At 47.4% G+C, this 23531-nt stretch overlaps 2 protein-coding genes and 1 non-coding gene across 5 annotated transcripts; 2 read left to right on the top strand and 1 right to left on the bottom strand.

The window, feature by feature from the left end:
- Positions 1–660: 660 nt before the first annotated feature.
- NKIRAS1 (NFKB inhibitor interacting Ras like 1) lies at positions 661–20521 on the bottom strand. Of its 3 annotated transcripts, none has more exons than XM_052661436.1 (4): positions 20451–20521; positions 11985–12095; positions 6155–6396; positions 661–1209 (listed from the first exon to the last, which is right to left on the bottom strand). In XM_052661436.1, the coding sequence occupies exons 2-4, from the start codon at positions 12076–12078 to the stop codon at positions 967–969; spliced, it is 579 nt and encodes a 192-aa protein (XP_052517396.1). In that variant the 5' UTR covers positions 12079–12095; positions 20451–20521; the 3' UTR covers positions 661–966. The 3 variants fall into 3 exon arrangements, with proteins under 3 accessions (XP_052517396.1, XP_052517398.1, XP_052517397.1); XM_052661438.1 differs by having other exon boundaries at positions 20482–20503; XM_052661437.1 differs by lacking the exon at positions 20451–20521 and adding an exon at positions 12939–13071.
- Positions 15377–15449, top strand: TRNAG-CCC (transfer RNA glycine (anticodon CCC)). The gene has a single exon. It is a non-coding gene; the product is annotated as a tRNA-Gly (tRNA).
- Positions 20522–20646: 125 nt separating the features above from the next.
- On the top strand, positions 20647–23131 carry RPL15 (ribosomal protein L15). Its single transcript, XM_052661321.1, has 4 exons — positions 20647–20731; positions 21148–21330; positions 21431–21567; positions 22777–23131. The coding sequence occupies exons 2-4, from the start codon at positions 21159–21161 to the stop codon at positions 23080–23082; spliced, it is 615 nt and encodes a 204-aa protein (XP_052517281.1). The 5' UTR covers positions 20647–20731; positions 21148–21158; the 3' UTR covers positions 23083–23131.
- The last annotated feature ends 400 nt before the right edge of the window (positions 23132–23531 follow it).

The following is a 23531-nucleotide window of genomic DNA, read 5'->3' as shown; positions in this document are numbered from 1 at the left end:
ACAGGTTCAACACTCAGTAACTACGAGAGAAGGCAGGGAATGATTTAACCATCTGAGTGATAGTTCTTTAACCAAAGAAAGGTGATGAGAAATATTAATTATAAATCGGCCAGTGCTGCCAGCATGGAAGTTTTGTATCTTATATGCCGTAGTTCTTGCCTTGCAGTCACTTAACAGCCAACTGAGTTTAAATTCACCGAAGTTCATCATCTTAAAAAGTATTCAAGATAACTACTGTTTACTAGACCTTTTAAATTACTATTTTGTTGTTGTTGGGCCACTTGTCTCACATTTAAAACCAATAGTTAACTGCTTTCGTGGTTGAAATGACTGACTGGCTTGCTGCTTACTTTCCAAGTAGTTAGGTAACTTTGACTTGTTCACAGTGGAAGCTTTACTAGTGTTTAGCAGCTTCCTAAAGAAGGAAGAACCAGTTTGAACGTATTTACACCACCTACTCAATTCATGCTAAACATAATCTCAACAAAGTTAAATCATACACTTTGTTCTGTTTAGCAAGATCTCCACCAGATGAAGTTTAGCTTAACTCAGTACTCCAGTTGTTTACTGTTTGTGATCCAATCTGGACACATGTGAGGTGTCATTTTAGAACCCTAGACATGAGACGAGTAGAAGTCTGCATAAAGTGACACAGGATGACCGCTTCTGAGAAAGGTTAAAGGTGAGCAGAGCTACTCAGGTCACCTGCATACAGCCGAGCTTTATTCAAGTGCAATGTGATGTAAACAGCACAGGTGCGCGATTCAGGGACAAGTTTCAAACAAGGAGGGTGCAAATGCATGATTTCAAATTAGGCAATACAACTTGGCCCGAGTAACTCGATGATAACTGAAAGTGCATCAGAGGTTTCCTAGGAACCAAGGCAGACGCAAACGGCCTGGCTTGAACATGTTCACAGACACCTGGAGACAGTCCCGACTGAAGGGCGCTGGCGCACCTCAAGTTCTAGTTCTCCGAGCTCGAGTTGCCTTTGTTCTTCCTGCCGGGCAGAGGGAAGCTGGATTTGCTCTGGGGCTGCGAGAGCTTGCTGGCCAGCAAGGTGAAGGGCTCGATGAGGGTCTTGCGGTCGGTGACTGTCACCTCCCACAGGCGCACCTTCTCGCTCCTGGCCCACTGCTGGGCCACCTCGGCGTCCACCTGTCTCTGCTCCGAAAGGTCGATTTTGTTCCCTAGAACAACGATCGCCACCTGGAGGAGGGACGGAGGTAAAGGTCACACACTGCAGCATCAGCTCCTAGACCAAACGGAGACGACGACTATACCATGTAACAAACCGCTTTATCTGAGCTGCTTCTCAGACGTGACCTGCGTGGTAAGACGGCGGGGCAGCACCTCACTGCTTGCTTTGTGCATTTTGTTAAAAACAGGAATGCTCAACCGGCTGCTGTGAGATGCTGTAACCTGTGAAATACCTGGGGTGTCAATGGAAGGGAGACTGGGGAAATGGCTGCCTGGGGTACAGATAACAGTCTAGCCCTTACCTGCTGTCTGGGAAATGGGTGGAATGTCCTTGAAAACACAATAGGGCGCCCGGAGCCAGGAGAGGTCTGCACCCGGGGGAGCTGACTCTCCACTCACGTTCAAATCACAGCAGAGCGCCTGAGGCAGGCACTGAAGTACCTGCTGAGCGCGTGCCCCAACGGGAACACTGCGTTAAAGGCAGGGCGAGCGAGCCTTCTCTCAGTGGAACACTCGCCACGCTGGGCACACTCGGCCGACGCAGGCAGCAGTCACAGGGCAGCCAAAGCCGCGGGGAGGAAACGGCATCCGGGTGTTGAGAGGCCCACCAAGCTGACTCAAGCCGGAGGTGGGGAGGCGGCGGGGGCACAGCGCGGAGCCCCGGGCCGCCCCGCCGTCAGAGGCGCTCTGGCCGGCCTGTGACGCCTGCTTCTCAGCAGGAGCCGCCCTCCCGGCCGCTGCTACCCCGCCCAGCTTCACCTGCGCCTATCCTTGTCGCCCGCTCTTCCCGACTGCAGAGGCGGCGCGCTTTGCCCGCAGACGCCCCCGCGGCCGGCGTCTGCACAGAGGCCTCCCCTGCGGCCAGTGGGACAGGCCCTGCCCTGCGGTGCCGGCGGGCGGCGGCGGGGAGGGGCTCCCCTCGGCCGCGCGCCGCCCCTGCCCCGTCCCCGCCGCTCATCGCTGAGCGGCCCCTGGTCACCCCACGCGCCCCCCGGCGGGATGCCTTCAGCCGGGCGGATGACCCGTCGGCACGCTTCAGAAGCCAGAAGCAACGGGAAGGGAACTTCCGTGTACTTCCACCACCGCACCTAACAGCCCTCCGCATCCCCGAAGCCCACGTGCACCCTCTGGACCAGGTGTCGCTCCACCAACCGTCCCCTCGCTGCTGCACCTCTCCACTGCGCCATCCCGCACACAACTGTCTCACCTGAGAAACCCTCCAACATCCTTCTCCAGCCCCCGTCTCCCTCTGCGCCGTGTGCCAAGTCGTTTCAGTCCTGACTCTCTGCGACCCCACGGACGGTAGCCTGCCAGGCTCCTCTGTCCATGGGGTTCTCCAGGCAAGAATGCTGCAGTGGGATGCCATGTCCTTCTCCAGGGGGTCTTCCCCACCCAGGGATCGAACCCCGGTCTCCTGCACTGGCAGGCGGGTTCTTGACCAGGTTCTTGCGCCCCTGGGAAGCCCTGCCCCGTCTATGGGACAGGACACTTAGCCTCGGACTCCAGGCTCTTGAAGAGCTGTTTGCTGTGCTCAGCTCCCTCACAGCCGGTCCAGCAGACTTTGAAGTGCTCCGCGTTTAAACACTGCTTGACTTTGTTGATCTGCCTTCAGCATCTAACAGAGCCTGGTCACTCCCTCCTTTTCAAAGCGCCGACTTCACTTGCCTTCCGGTCTCTGCCCTCATCCCCGGTCTTGCTCCAGCTTCAGAGGCCACTTCCTGTGCAGACTCCGCCGCCGCGGCCTCAGTGCTAACCACTAAAGGTCAGTGTGCTTGAGAGCGAGCTAAGGGACTAAACGCGGCTTCGCACCTTGTCCCCCACGGTCAGAGTCAGCATAGAGCGGTCAGTTTAAAACTACGTCAAAAGGAAGTTCAACTTCCTTCACATGAAGGAAAAACGAAGCTACGAAAACACCCTTCACCTAGAAGAGTCACGAAATCCAGACATTTAGGCACAGGGTTGTCAAGACTGCACAACGGGCGCTTTCACTGTCTTCCTACAGCGGGCAACTCCACACCGTCTTTACCCTCGACTCAAGCTCCTAACTTGTGCTGGTGGGTCTTCAACTATCTGCTAAAATGTATGTACAAAATAATAAAAGTCTAAGATTATTCACTGTAGCATGGTTCATAATAGCACATGACCCGAGATAACCCGCGTCCATCCACCGGAGGCTAATTACATATGATACATCTATAGTCACACAATGAATAGGAAGCAAGCTTAAAAAAAAAAAAGGAATCCTGAGTCCTCCTAGGGAAAGGACTCCAAGATGTACTACATGAAAAATGCAAGGCGTAGAACAATAAGCCACCTCAGGCATAACAGAGAAGAAAAAATATGTGCATTTCTATTTGCTTATATTTATATGAAGAAACTGCAAGGGTGCCCCTCGACTAGGAAGGTGGGAAAATATTTTAAAAACACACTTGGGTACCAGAAATGGATGGCTGAGGACAGGTGGGAACCAGAGTTCACTGGAGTCCTTTTGATGTACCCTTTTTATTTATGAACCATGCGCAAACATTCATTTTCTTAAAAACAAACATGAAAATAAGTCATCTAACCCAGGCTACACCCTGCCCTCCCTTTGCCGCCACCCTCCCCATCCCCGCCTCCCGGAGCAGCCCCTCCGGAGGCCGGCCTGGCGCCCCTCACGTCCCGGATCTCAGCGAGCAGTCCCCGCAGGGAGGCCTTCCCGGTGGCCGCCCGCCTCCCGCCAGCAGCTCTGTGGGAGCTGGGACTTTCATTGTCTCCTGTGTCCCCAGCCCCTCACCAGAACAGTGCCGCCCACAGCCCGGGAAACTGTCCAAGCTCGTCTACACGGAGCTACCACCTCGCCCAGGCAGAAGGGCAGACTAAGAAGTCTGTAGACGGGCTTCCCTGGCGGCTCGGCGGTACCGTCCGCCTGCCACGCAGGAGACACGCGTCCCACCCCCGACCCAGGCAAATCCCACCCGCCACAGAGCAGCTACGCCCGCGCGCCCCAGAGCCGGCTCCGCAGCAGAAGCGCAGCGAGAAGGCCGCGCGCCGCAACTGCAGAGCGGCTCGGCTCGCTGCGACTACAGCGACCCGGGCAGCAGCAAGGCCCAGCACGGGCAGGAATAAATGATAAAAAAGAACAAAGTAATGCCATCCGTAGCAACATGGATGCACCTAGAGATTGTCATAACTGCAGTCTGAAGAAGACAAATACCACAGGAAATCACTTATATGTGAAATCTAAAATATGACACGGCTGACCTGACACAGAAGGAGACTCGGAGAACAGACCTGCGGCGGTCAGTGGAGACGGCGGGGCGCGGGGGCGGGGTCAGATCGGAGAAACAGGGTCCCGCCGCACAGCAGTTTGTGACACACTACAGTGCCACCTATGTCAGCATTCTTGAAATGACCAGGTTACAGAAATGGAGAACAGGTGAGCCAGTGACTAAGGAGGAGGGCTGGGCAGGGGATGCGTGTGGACACAAGAGGTCCTGCCGCTGCTGCCAAGTTGCTTCAGTCGTCTCCGACTGTGCGACCCCAGAGACGGCAGCCCACCAGGCGCCCCCATCCCTGGGATTCTCCAGGCAAGAACACTGGAGTGGGTTGCCATTGCCTTCTCCAATGCATGAAAGTGAAAAGTGAAAGTGAAGTCGCTCAGGCGTGTCCGACCCTCAGTGTCCCCATGGACTGCAGCCCACCAGGCTCCTCCGTCCATGGGACTTTCCAGGCAAGAGCACTGGAGTGGGGTGCCATCACCTTCTCCACTGCCTGCACACATGGTAAGTCGCGTCAGTCCTATCCGACTCTGCGACCCGGCAGAGGGCAGCCCACCAGGCTCCTCTGTCCCTGGGATTCTCTAGGCAAGAGCACTGGAGTGGGTTGCTATCTCCTTCTCCTGAGGGACCCCTGCAGTGCTGGGAAGGCCCCCAGCTGTGTCAGCGTCAGGGTCTCGGCTGTGTCATCTACGATGCTGCTGCTGGCGTTTAGTCACTAAATCGTTTCTGACTCTCTGACCCCGTTATCTGCAGCCCACCAGGCTCTCCACGGAATTCTGCAGGCGAGAATACTGGAGTGGGTTACCGTTTCCTTCTTCAGGGGATCTTCCCGACTCAGGGATCAAACCCTTGTCTCCTGCCATTTCAGGCAGATTCTTGACCACTGAGCCAGCAGGAAGCCCTGTTCTACAATAGTTTTGCAGGGTGTTACCAGCACTGGGGGAAACTGGTGAGAGATCTCTGCTGTTTCTTAAAATTGCATGTGAATCAATAATCATCTCAAAATTAAAAGTCTGACATGCAAAAATATGTAAAAATTAGGTTAAGACCATCCGGTGGTGTTAACAGGTTCATGACATGGTTCCCTAAGCACCGAAAAGGTGGTCTTGACCGGGAGAAAGCCTGCAACAAGAGAGCTCCAGGCGGGGAGCCAGTGGCTGAGGAGGACTGCCAAGGGGACAGGACATCCCACTGAAGAAGTGTGCAGAAAGCAGGCCCCTGGCACGGCCCTGGGGTACAGGGACAGAGGAACGGACACGGGCCAGATCACCAAGGGCTCCACAGACCATAGGAAGAGCTTATTTTCAAGTGGTACATCAATAGAACCCAGTAATTATTCATTTTTTCCATTTCTTTCCTTTTTTTTTAAAAGGCTGAAGACAATCCTATTTATCCAAGGAGACAATAAAAAGCCCTAGGAAACAGTGGTCCCAAATGATGTGAAATGAACTATGTATGTGAGACATGGAGTCATTAAAGTTCAATTTTACATGGAAACAAGCAAAAGCACAGCCAAGTGCTGGTCCTGGTTGAACCCAGTCAGTCCTGTATTTCCTGGGCTAAGAAAAAGTCATGACGATCACAGGTATTATGAATACAACTGAATGCTTTTAAAACATTTTAATTGCCCAGAAGTCCATGCTACAATTTAAACAGAATTCACCGTTGCTTTTTTTTTTAACAGCCCCACTTACCTCTTTTTTATCTTTGAACTTATCAATTTCCTTCTTCAGAAGCTCCACTCTTTGAAAGGATTCAAGGTTATTCACACTGTACACAAGAACAAAGCCGTCTGCAAATGAGAAATAGTGCTTCGGCAGCTCCACGCCTTCCTGCAGGCCTCGGGTGTCGTACAGGTGCAGCTGCTCCTTGACGCCCCGGTCCGTTTCCACCGACGCCATGTACACGTCCTCCAGCGTCTCGCAGTCCCCCAGTCCTGGGCGAGAGGCCAGTCATTCTCTTTTAAGCCTTTCCTGCACCTGTTACCACACTGCCTCTGCTTTTTGGCTGCCTGGCGCACAGGATCTCAGCTCCCCGGCCAGGGACTGAACTCGCAGCCCCTGCACCAGAAGGCGGAGTCGCAACCGCTGGACCACCAGGGAAGTCCCCGGAAATTACTTTTATATACACCAATATGAAATCGCTGCGTTAGTCATCTGAAATGAAGAATGGTATCTCAACTTTACCTCCGTTTTTAAAAAAAGCTATTAGTTTTTGGACAACTCTACCAATTTTTGAGTATTTTGTTGTTGTATACAAGTTGGCTTTCTAGGTTCCTTATTTACTATACCAAAGAATCATATTTCCACTTACTAACTTATTTAAAATGAAAAGTAGTTAAGATTCTTTTTTCCATATAGGAATATTTAGGAATAAAAGATAAAAAGATATATATATATATATATATATATAATACATATTTCTATATAAGAATAAAAGATAAAAATTTGGCAATGAGGTTTACTATTACTTGTTTTTAAAAAGTAACTTACAAGAGGCAGAGAACTTAACGTCTAAAATGGTAATTAAAGTCTGGTTTTTAAAGTAGTTTCAACAGCTAAGCGGCCCTGTTTCCTTCATCAGAGTCAAGGACAGGACTTGGGTAATCTTGATTTTTCTCTGCACAACTTCCACTATTTCCAGGGTCTGTTTAAAGGACTCAAAACTGAGCATGCCCAGTCTGCGTCCAAGCACCAGGCCTTAGTTCCCAAGTACCTACTGTGCACTTTTGTGTGACGTCTTCCATGTCCTTCACACTAACAAAGACTTCCGCCCACACCTGTCCCTCCTCCCTGCTTTGTCCGGTGATTGCCATCCATCTGTTCAGTGCCAAGCATTCTCTCTCAATGAAGGAACTATGGGTGAAAGTTAGTCACTCAGTCATGTCCAACTCTGTGTGACCCCATGGGCTGTAGCCCACCAGGCTCCTCTGTCCATGGGATTCTCCAGGCAAGAATTCTGGAATGGGCTGCCATTTCCTCCTCCACCGGATCTTCCCAGCCCAGGGATCAAACCCAGGTCACCCGCATTGCAGGCAGACTCTTTACCGACTGGGCCTCCAGGGGAGCCTGGTGCACATGGATGGAAGTATGGGTGAATATGCTCCCAAACCAGCCCCTTGACTGCTACGGTCTCTGCTCAGCCCACCGCCTGCTCCCACTCCCCTGCCTTGTGCCCTTCTCCTGAACCACTACCAACAGCTCATCCTCTCCAGACTCTGCTGAAATGTCAGCTCTGTAGGTTTTCTTTGGATTATCCTCTATTCTCCATCCTGTGCTTCCTGTGTCTTGCACAGGTAAGACCATTTCACCCGTCCATCTTTTCATATCTGTCCCCTCAGAAAGTGGAGGGTAAACTCCTCGAGAGCCAGGACTGTGGCTAATCTCTCTCTAGTTCTGAGGACCAACAAATCGACTTACGGACGTAGAAAGTCCTCAGAGATCATCTGAGTGGAATGAATGAGTGAGTGAGTGAGCTCACGCCTGGCACCCCAGTTTCAACCCCCTGCTCCCGGAAATGATCAGCCTTGAAACGGGCATCTCACTCTGCTCCATCCGTGTGCGTTTTGTCTCTGCAACTCGTCCGTAACTTCCTTGAGAGAAACACCCATTCGGTGTACATGGCAAATATTCAACAACGGTTTGCTGACAAGGAGGTTAAGATGAGAAGATGAACACTCTGAATTTCCATGACTAGTGTGACAAGAAGTCCATGAAGACACAAATTTGGCAGGGCTTTGATTACAAAAAAATTTTAAAACAAAAACTACCAAGACTTTGGTCACGGTGGATGTTTTCTCCACCAAAAGCCAGTCTGGTTCCCTTCCTCCCATTAAGCTTAGACCTTTTGAGATTTTCTCATCCTATAAACCGTGTGAAGTCAGACTCCTCGCCAGCTCTCCGGATCGCCTCTCCCACTCCCACTCCACGCAGCCCCGTCCCAGCGGGAGAGCAAGCTGCATCCCAGAAAGGACAGAGGCTGCTAGGATGGCAGACAGAGGGCAGAGTGGAAACAGGCAAGCCAGTAGCCTGCTCTCAACTTGGGGCCAGCTCTTCACCCTCTAGGCAGAGGAATCTGGGGAATCTGACCACTGAAAAAGTTGAAAATCCTAAATATGCTAACCTCTCAGGTTAACTATTAATGACAAACGCCCCAGCCAGGTCACCTTATAATGAAGCAAAGTCATGAATCCTACCCACGGGCTCAGAGCTTTAAATTAGCTTTTCAGTTCGCCATTGTTAATTACTAAGCAGACAACCAAGGGTTACCAGACCACTGAGAAAGAGACCAAGAAGCAGGAAAGAGCGCCTGGAAAGAAAGAGACTATGCAAAGACGAGAAAACAAACCAAAAACTACCAAATATTACACTTAGAGAGTGCATTCATGAAATAAGAACAGGATACTAAGAAATGAAAACTGAATATAAGGGCTAAAAAATAAAAGTGAGGAAAATACCCATAAAGTAGAACCAAACACTGAGAGACAGAAAACAGGAGAGGAGAAATTTTAAACATCAGCAGGTTCGTCCAGAAGATCCAGCATCCAAAAAAGAGTTCTGGGACTTCCATGGAGGTCCCGTGGCTTAAGACTCAGCGCTTGCAACGCAGGGGGCGAGGGTTCGATCCCTGGTCAGGAACTAAGACCCCACACGCCATGCGGTGTGGCCAAAGCATTTAAAAAACAGCATGTAATCACAGGAAGACGTTAGATTCGGAAAACCACCTCAGCATGTGTGCGCTCAGTCGTGTGCGACTCTGCGACCCCATGGACTGAAGCCCTCGGGGCTCCTCTGTCCATGGGATTCTCCAGACCAGAGCACTGGGGTGCGTTGCCATTTCCTTCTCCAGGGGATCTTCCCGACCCGGGGATCAAAGCCTCGTCTCCAGCATAGAGAATCACAGGGACAGGAGTAAACAGTTTGGATGCCCCAGGGTTACGACTGTGCCCAGGCACAGAGGGCTGTCTGAGGCTGTCATCGCCCAAGGCCCCATTTCACCATGAAACTTTTCACCCAAAGAAAGGACTGGAAGATATGCTCCAGCAGACGAAGGGCGTAAACAAAAGATAACAAAAGGTCTAGAAACAGGAACTGAAACCCAGAGAGAAGAAGCCAAGAGAAGTCCTGCGGTGATAGCTGTGCAACAGGCCCAGAGGACGCTGGGTCCCAGAAGGTCTCAGCAAAAAGTGTGCGTGTGTGTGCGCGTGTGGTGGGGGGTTATCTGATACAGCAGACCTCACAGAAAACAGAAACATCTGGACATGCATAAGAATTAGGGAAAGGTATAAACAAAACTGAAGAAACGATTGACAGGGCAGACGTCAGCCTCCATAAACAGAGAAAGAGGGGAAGGAGACACGGGCATGACACTGCTCAGCTGAGAACACCCACGGTGCCAGCAGCTCCAGGTGGGGTCTGCCAGAGATCCCTCGAGGCCTCCTTCCAGGGAACCCACACGGGCCAAGGGTCAGACACGAGTGAGCAACCAAACACAACAACACGGGCAAAACCTCTTTCGTAACAATACTAAGGCGTTCACCTTGCGCACTATGTTGACATTTGCTGATGATGCAAAAGTAACGGTGGGTAAAGCCAGCGTTGGCTCAGTACAAACTCAGGCAGGGGCGCCGACAGTGTTAGTGGCGCATTCCTCACCACCTCCTACTGCAGTTTAAAGAGAAAAAGTCAATTTCATTTAAGAATATCCCTGATAAAGCAGGAAAAATTACCAAATTTATTAAATCCCAATCTTTGAGTATGTATCTTTATCTTTTCAATGTTCCATGTGATTAATGGGAAGTCTGCATTAACTATTTCACTTAACCAGTGATGTGACTGGAGGGAAAGTTCTTGTGTCCGAGGTGCAAGCTGAACTAGGCTTTTTTTTTTAAAGAAATGACACACAAAAAGCCATGGGTTTTTTGGGTATCTGACAGACATTTTCTCAAAGATGAATAAACAAGAGTCTATCGTTTCAAGGAAAATAACTGACAGTATGTGTGGTTAATGATAAAATTTGTGAGCTTTCAAGCAAAAAGGAAATTCTATCCATTGGCATAAACTTGATAGCCTCCCAACAGCAATGACATTGGTGATGACATTAACAAATGTTATTCGGAAAATCAGTATTTTCCAAATGACCCATTCATGATAAAAAACCATGCTTGGGTAAAAAACCCATTTGATGTGCAAGACAGATCAATGTGATTTTAATGTAATACAAGCTCACTGATGTGGTTTCAGGGTTCACACTGCGTAACCATCAATGACCGAGTTTTAGTGAAATACCAAAGCAAATCCTGAACTATCTGCAAAGCTATCTTTTTCAACCACATACTTGGGTGAGGCCAGATGTTCTTCATGTATTTCAACTAAAACAACACACAACAGCAGGCTGAATGCAGCCACAATTGTTCATGATAATCCAGCCGCCTTCTACTAGGCTGGACATTCGATTTTCAGAAATGTAAATCAACAATCATCTTCTCACTAAATTGTTTTTGAAAATATAATTATTTTTCATAAAAATGTGTTCCCTTAGCATGTAATAAATTTATTGTTCTTACTTTAAGTAGTACATTTAAAATTTTCTCAGTTTTAATTTCTAATGTAATAAAAATGTCGTAAGATATAGTCTACTTAAACAAAAGCTGTGGGGGTTTTGACAGGATAAAGGGATTCTTTTGTCCCCCTTGGGCATAATTTGTTTTTTTGTACAAATTAGAATCTGAGGGTAAAAATTTCACAACTGTTAATGCAGCATTTATGACAGGAGCTATGGTTTGGGGGAAATCAAAAGGTTTTCGGAATTTCTGAAACAGGCATCGTAATAAAAACCGAATGTGGAGTTAACTAAAGTTGTTAAATATTATTTTGGGAAGGTAGAAGAGAATCAGAGCTCATCAAAATGGTTAATAAAAATAAGATAGAAATGTGCTCCAGGGTTCTTGCCACTGACAAACACTTCAAAGACCCATGATTCTACCTAAGAGAAGCCTCCTTTCATTCTGTCTGTGACCTCCTTAAAGCCAGAGAGGCCTCATCATAGCCTGGATCACAGGGGAAGTACAGAACATTTTTAACTCAATGAATGGGTAAATGAATGAGATAGTCCAATTCAAAAAGTAGGTCATACTGCAGCGAACAGCTGTCTCTTCCATTCTTAAAACCCGTTCAGCAGTATTGGAAAGTTGTATATGAAACGAGAATGAGAGATCAATGTATTCTGAAGTCAGTGAGTCTGTGACTGCTATTCATGATGTAAATAATCTACTGGAAACCACAGACAACACTGTCTTGCCTGTTGTAACTCCTGTTCTAACAGAGTAAGTGTGAGCACTCTTGAATGTCGACAATATAGAAACGTTTTCTCCTTGCCCCGACATCCCCCTTCCGTCTCTGTCGACTTCTCCAACCCTCCTAGTCCCTCTAGACAACACCTCACCCATCTCTAGGCCATCGCGGCCAACCAAAGATCCCAACCAGTTTCCAGAGCCTACAGAGAAACTAGAGAAAAAAATCTTACCAATAGTATGGTTCCCATAAAGGAGCTGCTCCAAAATCGCCGTCTTCCCCACAGACAGCAAGCCACAGACCACCACCTTGCAGCCTTTCCCCATCTTCTCTTCAGAGATGGCTGTGAAGAGAAGAGAAGGTCTTTAAAAGAAAAAAGTCCCTTCCTTTTTCTATGTTTAAATGTAATTAGTAATATGTACGCAGGGGGATACTGGGTATTGCAAGTATAAAAAAGAAATAGAGTAAAGTTTGTTCTTCCAAACCCCATTCCCTGGCTCCCACATGCCCCTTAGAGCAAGCAATGCTATGGTTCCGTAAATATCCCTGCAGAGGTGACCTAGAGAAACGCGAGAATGCACGTATAGACACGCTTGTTTCAAAAAGAATAGAGACATCTTATATAAAGACTATTTCAATATTAATTAAAGTCTACAGCAATCCAAACAGAATCCTAGGTAAATCCAGTCCTTGAAAGACTGCCTGCTCATCAATGTCTACCTGGAGAAACAAAACTTTAAGGAGCCATGAAGATAAAAATTTGGATAGAGAATGGACATCATTTTTTAAAAGCAGCATTAACACTATCAATGCCAACGTTAGTGTTTTCTCAGGAGAGTGAGACACTGGATTTGGGGCTGTCTTAGTCACAATTCTTTCTGAGTCACGGTTCTTCATGCTAGAAAAATTGCTCAGGCACTTTAAAATGAAAGAAAAGGAAAACTCATTCCTCTTTGCTTCCTCAAATATCCAAGGAAGAGAGAGATCAGGTAACATTTTATTGAATTTTCCTCAAGGTTTTTTTTTTTAATCTTCCAGAAGGCAAGGTAACAGAAGACAAGGCAGAAACAGAAAAAAGACTCATTAACTATATCAAAATAGCCTGCTGAGAGGATTCAGATTCCCACACTGCCTTTTGTCACCTTCCAACACAAACCTTAAGCATCATGTCCTCCAGTTCTCTTACCTAGAAGTGTGGAGGGGCTTCCCGGGGGGCTCCATGGTAAAGAACCCACTTGCCACCGTAGGAGACGTGGGTTCAATCCCTGGGTTGGGAAGATCCCCTGGAGCAGGAAATGCAACCTACTCCAGTGTCCCTGCCTGGGAAATCCCACGGACAGAGAAACCTAGAGGGATAAAGTCCACGGGGTCACAAGAGTTGGACACGACTGAGTGACTAAAACAGAAGTGTGGAACATGCGGCAACTCTGACTTAAAAGGGATGCCACAACTCCTTCAAGGCAGAAAACAGCAAAAATGTTCAAGTAAGCATCCGCTGAGAGACCCGTGGACAGCTTTCTGTATGCGCATGTCCCACACCACTCGTTTTTAACCACGATCTAAAACACTAAGCGAGAAAGAACTTTCCATCAGCCTTCTCTACTTTCTCAGAGTCTGTGATTCTTTTAAACTGAGGTATAGCTGATTTCCTTGGGGTTTCCCAAGTGGCACTCGTGGTAAGGAATCCACCTGACAATGTAGGAGACACGAGAGATGAGGGTTCAATCCCTGAGTCAGGAAGATCCCTCTGTGGCATTCTTGCCTGGGAAATTCCGCGCAAAGAGGCTGGCAGGCTATAGTCCACAGGGCTGCAGAGTCAGACACAACCGGGCACGCCCAAGGCACATAACTGATTTCCAATATTAGTTTCAAGTGTACAAAGTGATTCAAAATGTTTATGGATTATACTCCATTAACAGTTACTATTAGCTATTGGCTATATTGCCCCCTCCCGCTTCCTTCTCCCCATGGCAACCACTAACTTGCCGTCTGGATCTGTGAGTTCACGTCTTTCCTGTTATACTCACTAGTCTGTTTTTTTTTTTAATTCCACGTGTAAGTGGTACATACAGTATTTGTCCTCGTCTCATACGCTCCAGGTCCACCCGTGTTGTGGTAAACAGCAAAATGCCATTCTTTTTATGGCTGAGTAATATCCCATCGTGTGTGCGCATACCGTGTCTACTTTATCCATCCACCTGTGGGTGACCGCTTTGGTTGCTTCCGTATTTCGGCTGTTGAAAATAACGCTGCAGTGAACGTTGTGGCGTCTGTACCTTTTCAAATGCGCGGTTTTGTTTCCTTAGGCTGTAAACCCAGGAGTGGCAATGCTGGCTCATTTGCTAGTCCTTAGTTCTTTGAGAAGCCGCTAGGCTGTTCTCCACAGAGGCTGCACCAATTTACCTTCCCATCAGCAGTGTAGGAGGGCCCTCTTGTCTCCAGTTCCTCAGCAGCACGTGCTCTTCGGAGACCTCCTGGAGACAGCCATGCAGACAGGTAAGAGGTGCTCTCTCACTGGGGTTCTGATTCGCATTTCTCTGACGATGAATGAGAAAAGCTGAGCATCTTTCCATGTGCCTATTGGCCACCTGTATGTCTTCTTTGAAAAACTGTCTATTCAGATCCGTCACTCATTTTTACATTGGATTGTTTGGGTTTTTTGATAATGAATTGTTGTATTTTGGATATTAACCCTTATCAGTCATATTACTTGCAAATATTTTCTCCCATTCAGTGCGTTGTTTTCATTTTGTCCCTGGTTTTCTTTGCTGAGCAGAATCTTTCAGATTTAAACAGGTGCCATTTGTTTATGTTTGTTCTTGTTTCCTTTGCCTTAGGAAACAGATTCAAACAAACATTGCTAAAATTTATGTCAGAGCATTCTGCCTATTTTTCTACGAGTTTTACAGTTTTCAATCTTGCATCTTTAGTCTGTTTAGAGTTTATTTTTGTATATTGTGTTAGGGAATGTTTTAATTTCACTCTATTACATGCAACTGTCCAGTTTTCCCAGCACCACTTACGGAAGACACTTTTTTCCCCTCCACTGTATATATTCTTTCCTTTGTCATAGATTGTCAAAGTCTACAACTATGTATAACCCAAGTCAGCCACAATGCTAATCACATGAAATATTTTAAAGCTACTATTATTATAGTACAGTAATAACACAGTGCTCATTTCCAGAGCAGTATGTTACATTTTACCAGTAGATAAATAATCATCACTTAAGTGATATAACTTAGGTGGCATGCTTTCTTAGGTGGCATGCTCGCAATCTTTCTGAGAAATCTTCCCAAGAATATTTATCACCTACTTCCAGGAGAACCACTTCTCTTAGGGGACTTTCTTTTCAGTTTCAGAGTACTTGCAACAGAAAAATTCTCAGTCTGTCTTTATAAGGGCAGGGTTTGGTGTAACACTAATCATCTATGGTATGGTAACACCTATGTCAGCAGCTATGGCCTATATTAAAAGGTTTTCTATAGATCCTTCTGAATTTGTGATTAATGTCATTTCTTTTATCATAGGATTCTACCCTCTCTCCATATTGTGGTCTTCTGTAAGTTATACTACTGAATCTTTCCTTCAAAGGGTTTTTAATATTAGTTAAAATTTGGGACTTCCCTGGTGGTCTAGTGGTGAAGACTCTGTGTTCCCAATGCAGGAGCCCTGGGTTCGATCCCAGGTCAGGGAACTAGAACCCACACACCACAACTAAAGATCCCACATACTGCAACTAAGAGCTAGTGCAGCCAAATAAATTTTTTTTAATGGGATTTGCATGCTAAGTGAGAATTATTAAAAATAATAATAGTTAAAATTTAAAGAAAGTTGCCACCTAACTATGAGAGAAGAGAACAAGAAAGTGATGGCAGCACAAACTAATTCTGTTGTCAGAAAAGGTTGCCGTTGGAATCTAAATTCTGATTTTTCTACTGTTTTCTATTGTTACTTCCCTTCCTCCAAAACATCTCAGCCCCATAGAATTTGTAAATACCAATCCTCACTTCTTCTCCCTATACTGTTCAACCAGAAAAGTCCCCCATTACCACAGACTATGCCAACCTTCAAAAAAAGTTCAAGTGCTTTAAAAGGGTAGGTACGTACTGTAGTTGAGGGAAGCTGCTGTTTTAAGAAAAAAAAAAAAAAACCAATGATTACCAACAACAGACTCTGTGAAAGGGAGGCGGGTACGAGTGCTAGGGACTGTAGAAAACTGAAAAAATGCTGAAATCGACAGACTCCTGAGAAATCCAGAAGTCAAATATTCCTGAGACTCTTTGGAAGTAGTCTTAATTATCTGCTTTAAAAGTGGTATACTACAATTGTACTTTAATCCCTTGTGACTGGCAGATAAAGTATGTTAAAAATATGCATTATTTTGTATTTGTGTATAAGAAATTGCAGGAGTTAGTTATTTCAATACCTCAGAGGAAACTTCATCAAGGGCAAACAGCAAAAGGAACTGAAAAAGAGGTAATTCAAACACTAGATAGGGATTTTAAGGTTTTTTAGGAAAGAAAGAAAACAGAACAGACCATGGTAAATATTTTAACCACCAAAAGGAAAACAAAGATGAGAGTGTGATTCCTTAAAACACACCTGAGACCTTCTAGGTTCTTAGTTGTCTTCACGTGGAAAACAATAACACTACATAAACCCGAAGACCAGTGCCCTGCTTTACCATCAGATAAAAAATATGAATTCTGAGGCACAAGCTACTGTGTGTAAAATAAATGTCATAAGGCTACACTGTACAGCACAGGGAATATAGCCAAATATAATTTAAAACTGCAAATCACTGTTGTACACCTGAAACTCTGGTGGGGTCGCTAAGAGTCGGACAGGACTGAGCGACTTCCCTTTCACTTTTCACTTTCGTACATTGGAGAAGGAAATGGCAACCCACCCCAGTGTTCTTGCCTGGAGAATCCCAGGGACGGGGGAGCCTGGTGGGCTGACGTCTATGGGGTCGCAGTCGCACAACTGAAGCGACTTAGCAGCAGCAGCAGCATATAATATTGTACATCAACCATGCCTCTATAAAATTCATTCCTTAAAAGTATGAATCCTTCAAAAAAATTAACATCTAAGGTAAGATTCTGAATGAATAACATTAAACACACACAAAAACACTTCATTTTTTATGCATGATCATGATGGCAGGGACTCTCATGACGTACAAGGAAACTGTTCTCACACTTATTTATATATACTCATATTTACAAACAAAAATTACTAAAAGCTCAGTTCTCTAAGCATTATAATATTTCATAATTCCCAAACATAATAGATATGCACCATTTCCTTCCAAATATAAAAGGAGGTCATCTTCAATGTCCTAAATGGGCCAGGAGTCACAGGAAGAGACGGGGTGGCCAAGCCGCTTACTAAAACCAGGTTTTGAAAGTCTGAGAGGCTCCAGAGTAGACAGCTGACCTCGAAGGCTCCTTCTAATGCTCTGAAGTTATGAGCGCAGAAACTACTTACCCAGAAACCACGTCAACACAAGGTTAACACCAAAAGCGGTAGCTAAGGATGCTTGTACAGTTCCTACCCTAAGAAACTGCTGGACAATAAAATTCAATCTGGGATCTATGCATCCCTGATACTCTGATGGATTAATAAATGACTAAGAAAATATGCTTAACAGACAAAATCCGATAGTCTTAAATACATATTGGTTTGCCTTCCAGGCTAATCAATAATGTGGTTAGAGAATTAAAATGTGATCTAATCCATTCTGTTGAAAATAAAGCCCTGTCAGTATTCTCTTTGAAGAGCCATCAGAGACAGCTGGCAACCTGAAACTGTGAGTATCGCTGTTTTAAGGAAATTATTCTAGTTTTAAAGTAAAAGACAACTTTTTAATGCAACTGGAAAAATATTAACACTGAAACACTGTTGACTTCATAAAGAGATGTTATGGATCTTATCATGTAAGCATAGCAGGAGGAAAATTTCTACTCCTGCGCATTGGTTTATGTAAACATAATGGATTGTGTGCAGTACTTCCACTTACCCATATATGAATACATTTTATTTACATAAATATATATTAAGAGTTTTGCAAACAACATTACACATAGTAAATACAATAAGCACATTCCAGTTTACCATTCTTCTACTCATTCACTAAATATTTACTGAAGGATTACCATAATGACAAGCATTAGGGATAAAGCAGAGGGCAAAACCAGAAATGATCACTGCCCTCAGAAATTTCAAAATCAATTGAAAATACCATCCCAAATCTTGCAAAATTACTACACGAGACATTGCAAATTAAGAAACAAAACTGCAAAACCTAATTAAGAAATTAGCAGTCATTAATCACATGGTCTTTCCAGTGGTCATGTATGGATGTGAGAGTTGGACTGTGAAGAAAGCTGAGCGCTGAAGAATGGATGCTTTGGAACTGTGGTGTTGGAGAAGACTCTTGAGAGTCCCTTGGACTGCAAGGAGATCCAAGCAGTCCATTCTGAAGGAGATCAGCCCTGGGATTTCTTTGGAAGGAATGATGCTGAAGCTGAAACTCCAGTACTTTGCCACTTCATGCGAAGAGTTGACTCATTGGAAAAGACTCTGATGCTGGGAGGGATTGGGGGCAGGAGGAGAAGGGGACGACAGAGGATGAGATGGCTGGATGGCATCACTGACTTGATGAACGTGAGTCTGAGTGAACTCTGGGAGTTGGTGATGGACCGGGAGGCCTAGGGTGCTGCGATTCATGGGGTCGCAAAGAGTCAGACATGACTGAGCGACTGAACTGAATCACATTGCCAGAATCCTCTTTCCAAATGATGATTCCAACTTTGCAATTAATAGTTCTTGACTAATCTTTCTCACACCCCACATCTGATCAATGAGACTTCTACCTTTGGAATGCATCCATGGCTGGACCAGTTAGCACCTCCATCACTAATGAAGTAGCCCAAGGCACCATCTTCTCTCACGAGGTCTCTCAAAGATGCCCATGTCATATTTCCCAAATCCGTGAGTATTCTACTTTACATGGACATCTAGGTTACAAGACGTCTGAGGTTGTGACTAAATTAAGAACCTGAGAGGGGGAGATCACCCCAGATTATCTGAGTGGACCCAACATCACCACAAGTGTCTTTACAAGGAGGGACAAGAGGGTCAGAAAGCGAGACAGAGATTTGAAGATGCTACAATGCTGGTTTTGCCAATGAAGGAGTAAGGAGCCAAGGAATGCAGGTGGCCTTTAGAAGCTGGAAAAGAAAGGAAATGGATTCTCCCCTAGAGCCTCTAAAAGAAAACACAGTCCCAAGAGACAGCCCGATTTTAGTCTAGTGAGATTTCTGACCTACAGAACCGTAAGACAACAAATGTGTACCGTTTTAAGTCTGTAAAGTTGCTGTAATTTGTTTCAGCAACAATAGGAAAATGAATACAACTTCCTAACTGGCCACTTTTTCCTTTCTTCCTTTTAGCCTCAAATGATCTTTTCTTTTTTTGGCTGCGCTTGCTTGTGGGATCTTTTATTAATTCCCCCCAATCAGGGACTGAACCCGGGCCATAGCACTGAAAGCACTGCAGAGCCAGAGAATTCCCCCAAACGACCCTTTTTAAAATGTAGGTCACATGAAGTCACCCTTCTGCTCAAACCCTTCCAGCGGTTTCCAATCTCAGAATGTCTGCAAATCCACAATCCTCATAAGAACCTCCACCTCTTTGATGTCGCTTGCTAGTTTCCCCTGTGGCTCGATTCCAGCCATACGGCTGTTCTATTAACGCAGGTACTCGCGAGCTTGGCACTGTTCCCTCTGACTGAGATCGGGCCCAGGGCTCAAGCCTTTCCTCAAATGTCACCCTGAAGATTCTGGCCGAAATTTCTACCCCCATCCCAATACTCCCTACCGTTTCGCTCCCGTCAACGTCTGTCCTTAGCACTTACCACAGAATACAACATATGTATGTTGACTGCCCTATTCCAAGAAGCTAGAATCTTTGCCACGACCCCAGCCACCTTCCCAGCAGCAGGGCGCACACGACGCACTTCATAAATCAAAGTCCCTGTCAGGGCTTTTACAAGGGTACTACTGCAACTAGGGAAGAAAACAAGCAAGATCGGAAATGGGGCTGGAAACTAACCAAACCCGTTAATTTAGACAACAAAGGGGTCTCCTACACCTTCGCCCCATTTCAACTTAGAATGTGTAAAAGAGTTAAACCACTTCATTTTTCTAAAATGAAGATAAAAAAAAAAAAAGAACGAAAAAAGCCAGTATATAAACTGTCAATGAAGAACGCAACACAAAAGGTCTGCATTTTCTCAGCTTCCCCCCACCCCCGAAAACGCTCGCACCTGCCGACCAGATTGCGGCATATAAATAGGTTAAAAAAAAAACACAAAAACCCAAACCCGTGGTTCTGACGGAGCAAACCCAGGGCCAGACCTGCACGCAGGAAAAGCGCCCCCCGGGCGGGCCCCGTCCCCGCCCCGCGCCCCCGCAACCCCATCTGGAGGAAACCCCTCAGAGCGGGGTCTGCGACCCCAACTGCTCCGGGAGGAGCGAGGCCGCGGCCGCGAAGCCCCCGCGCCTCCAGCGGCCCACCCGGCGGGACCCCCGGCCTGTGCGCGCGTCCGTCCAGGGAGAGGGGGCGCCCGCAGCCCCCCGCAAAGCCGCCCGGGAGCGCCGCGGCCCCGGGAGCCCCGCCCCCAACCTGCCTCTCAGCCGCAGACGCTCGGCTGCCCGCACCTCGCCGCGGACGCTCGCCGCCGGCTCTGAGGCGCGCGTCCCGGGCAGCAGGGGGCGGGACCCTGAGGCAGGTCGCGCCCAATCCTGGCCGAACTCCGCCCACCGGCTCGCTGCCGGAACTACACATCCCATGAGGCCCTGCGCCACCGCCGCTTTCCACCGGAAGGCGGCTCGCTGTCGTGGGGGTGCGGAGCGCCAAAGGGATTGTGGGAGAAAGGTTCAGTCTTTTCCGTCAGGCGGCAGCCATCAGGTAGGCAGCGTCAGGATATTCGCCGCTTCATCCGCCGCCGATCTGCCTTCACGTCGGCCATCCAGGCTTGGGGGCCCTGCGCCCTGGGAGTTTCTCCTGCCCTCTGCGCGGCGCGGGTTCGATTGAGACGCGAGGCAGCGCGGGCGCGGAAAGGCGGCCCCCTGGAGCGGGCTGGGGGGGATGCGGTGATGGCGGCGCGGACCCGAGTTGGGCCCGGGGCGCGGAGGAGAGGGACGCGCGGGGGCTGAGGTGCGGGAAGCCGGGCCTCGGGCTTCCGAAAGCGAGGCCGGCGGGCCGGGAGGACTAGGCGTCTTGACCCGCGCCGCGCCGCGCCGTCACCGCGCCTGCCTTGTGTCGGCGGGCGCTGAGGCGGGCGGCTGCCCACGGCGCGCGTGCTGACATCCGCGTGTCCCCAGGGTGAGCCGACATGGGCGCCTACAAGTACATCCAGGAGCTGTGGAGGAAGAAGCAGTCGGACGTGATGCGCTTCCTGCTGCGGGTGCGCTGCTGGCAGTACCGCCAGCTCTCGGCGCTGCACCGCGCCCCGCGCCCCACCCGGCCCGACAAGGCGCGCAGGCTGGGCTACAAGGCCAAACAAGGTGAGGGGCCCGCGGGGCGGGGGCGCGCCTGAGGTGGCGGCGTGGGAGACCCGTCCCGAGGCCTCCACCCTCACGGCCTCCCTGTCCTCCACTCAAACAGGCTATGTCATATACCGGATCCGTGTGCGCCGCGGGGGCCGCAAACGCCCAGTTCCTAAAGGTGCCACCTACGGCAAGCCTGTGCACCATGGTGTCAACCAGCTCAAGTTCGCTCGAAGCCTGCAGTCGGTTGCGGAGGTAAGAGACTTCTTGAGTGGCGCGCGTGTTGGTCACCTCCTGGAGGTGATGGAGAAGGATCTGGGCCGCTGTTCCGTGGTTCATTTGTACCTAGGTGAGCCCTGTTGTGTTTGAAATGTGGCTTGGTGATTTTTATTCTTGCTAACTTCAGTAAATCTTTTCTAACACCTACTTAGGGAAAAAAGTGCAAGACCTTTATAGATGCAGTATTTTTTTTTTAAAGACAACTCTCCCATCAACATTTAAATTGAACACATGGGGAGATAAAGCCTTTTGTAAGGGGAAGAGAAATACATTGTTAGGTGTCATCCAGTTTGGTTTGTAATGATAGAATTCCCATTTTCTAACACATACACAGGTGGAATTAGGTTCTGACATGATACAGAAAAGGATTTCTTGCCCATCTCCCCCCCACCGTCCTCCCAGCTTAAGTGGTAAAGAATCTGCCTGCAGTGCAGGAGATGCGGGTTTGATCCTTGGGGAAGGGAGGATCCTCTGGAGGATGAAGTGGCAACCCTCTCCAGTATTCTTGCCTGAAAAATCCCATGGACGGAGGAACCTGGTGGTCTACAGTCCATGGGATCAGTAAGCACAAACATGCAGTCTAGCTGAGTTGCTACCAGAATTTAGTTTTCATTTGGGAATCTCTCATAGGTCATATAAATTAATGTGAACCTGTGGAACCTAAAACTTTTAAAGGGCAATTGAACATCTTAAAGAGGAAGTCTCCCAGGTGTTACTGGTTATGAATTGTCTTTCTTGGTTAGTAAATTAAGCTATGCCCTGTTGAAGAGGTTGGCCAACATGGGCCTGTTGCCCTCCATAAGCTAAAAGTATTTTGTTTTAAAAGAAAAGGCATAGAAGACCAGACAAGAGACCTTCGTAGCCTTCAGAATTCTCTTTAAGTTTGCTAACCCTTCTGTTGTACTAGAAAAGTGCAGGGTTCTAGAATACTAAGTTTGGTTAGCTAGATATTCATATTCACACCTTAATTGGCAAGAAGGTAGTAAGAGAAAGGTTTCAAATAAGCATGTTTGTGTTATTTTCTAGTAAGTCTTCCTTCTACTTGGGGTCCCAGCCTGTGGAGAGATGCTGAGTATTTGGGTAGTTTTAAGTCAGAAGCTTTAGTCTCTTGTGTAGTGAATTGCTGTCTAATTTGTTACCGGGATGTGTGGAAGGCTGACCTTGGGCCTTTGTTTCCTGTCCTAGGAGCGCGCTGGCCGCCACTGTGGGGCCCTGAGGGTCCTGAATTCCTACTGGGTTGGTGAAGATTCTACGTACAAATTCTTTGAGGTTATTCTCATTGATCCATTCCATAAAGCTATCAGAAGAAACCCTGACACCCAGTGGATCACCAGACCAGTTCACAAGCACAGGGAGATGCGGGGGCTGACGTCTGCGGGCAGAAAGAGCCGCGGCCTGGGCAAGGGCCACAAGTTCCACCACACTATCGGTGGCTCTCGCCGAGCAGCGTGGAGAAGGCGCAATACTCTCCAGCTCCACCGCTACCGCTAATACACGTGATGTCTGTAAAGTTCTTACCTAATAAACAATTTAGGACGTTCTTGTCTGCTTAAAAGTGTTTTTTAATTTGTTTGTAAAACTAGTTGTCTGCAGATTGCTTCATTGAATGCATTGTCAAATTATGAAAGTTAAAGTGCAATAATGTTTGAGACTTATTGAAGTTACTTACACATATAAAGTGTATATGAAGTGGTGGTGTATCTTGTTTTTAATAAGGGAAATGCCTTTGTTTTTGCTTTATTAGGGAGTTGATGTGTCTGTGTTTAAAATACTGTTTGGTACAATAGGTGTAAAATTCTGTAAAAGAGGAGTGCAGAAACTTAACCCTATAGATTTGTTGATGCATGTGGTGAGACCTGCGGCTTTATTGGGGTGATGCAATGTTCTGCAGTTTTATGGAGTTTGGCAGGGACAGCGTTTTCAGTTGGGTTTTCATTGGC

Source organism: Budorcas taxicolor, chromosome 24, assembly GCF_023091745.1.
Source record: "Budorcas taxicolor isolate Tak-1 chromosome 24, Takin1.1, whole genome shotgun sequence".
NCBI lineage: Eukaryota > Metazoa > Chordata > Mammalia > Artiodactyla > Bovidae > Budorcas > Budorcas taxicolor.
Note: the sequence above shows the minus strand (reverse complement) of the source record. Positions and strands in the feature narration are given on the sequence as shown.

Excerpts from the sequence above, each read along its gene's own strand:
- RPL15 (XM_052661321.1), top strand. The coding sequence starts at position 21,159 with ATGGGCGCCTACAAGTACATCCAGGAGCTGTGGAGGAAGAAGCAGTCG. Across the intron at positions 21,331-21,430 it reads GGGCTACAAGGCCAAACAAG|GCTATGTCATATACCGGATC; the intron begins GTGAGGGGCCCG and ends CCACTCAAACAG. Across the intron at positions 21,568-22,776 it reads GCCTGCAGTCGGTTGCGGAG|GAGCGCGCTGGCCGCCACTG; the intron begins GTAAGAGACTTC and ends TTCCTGTCCTAG.
- NKIRAS1 (XM_052661436.1), bottom strand. The coding sequence starts at position 12,078 with ATGGGGAAAGGCTGCAAGGTGGTGGTCTGTGGCTTGCTGTCTGTGGGG. Across the intron at positions 6,397-11,984 it reads TTATGGGAACCATACTATTG|GACTGGGGGACTGCGAGACG; the intron begins GTAAGATTTTTT and ends CCTCTCGCCCAG. Across the intron at positions 1,210-6,154 it reads AGTTCAAAGATAAAAAAGAG|GTGGCGATCGTTGTTCTAGG; the intron begins GTAAGTGGGGCT and ends TCCCTCCTCCAG.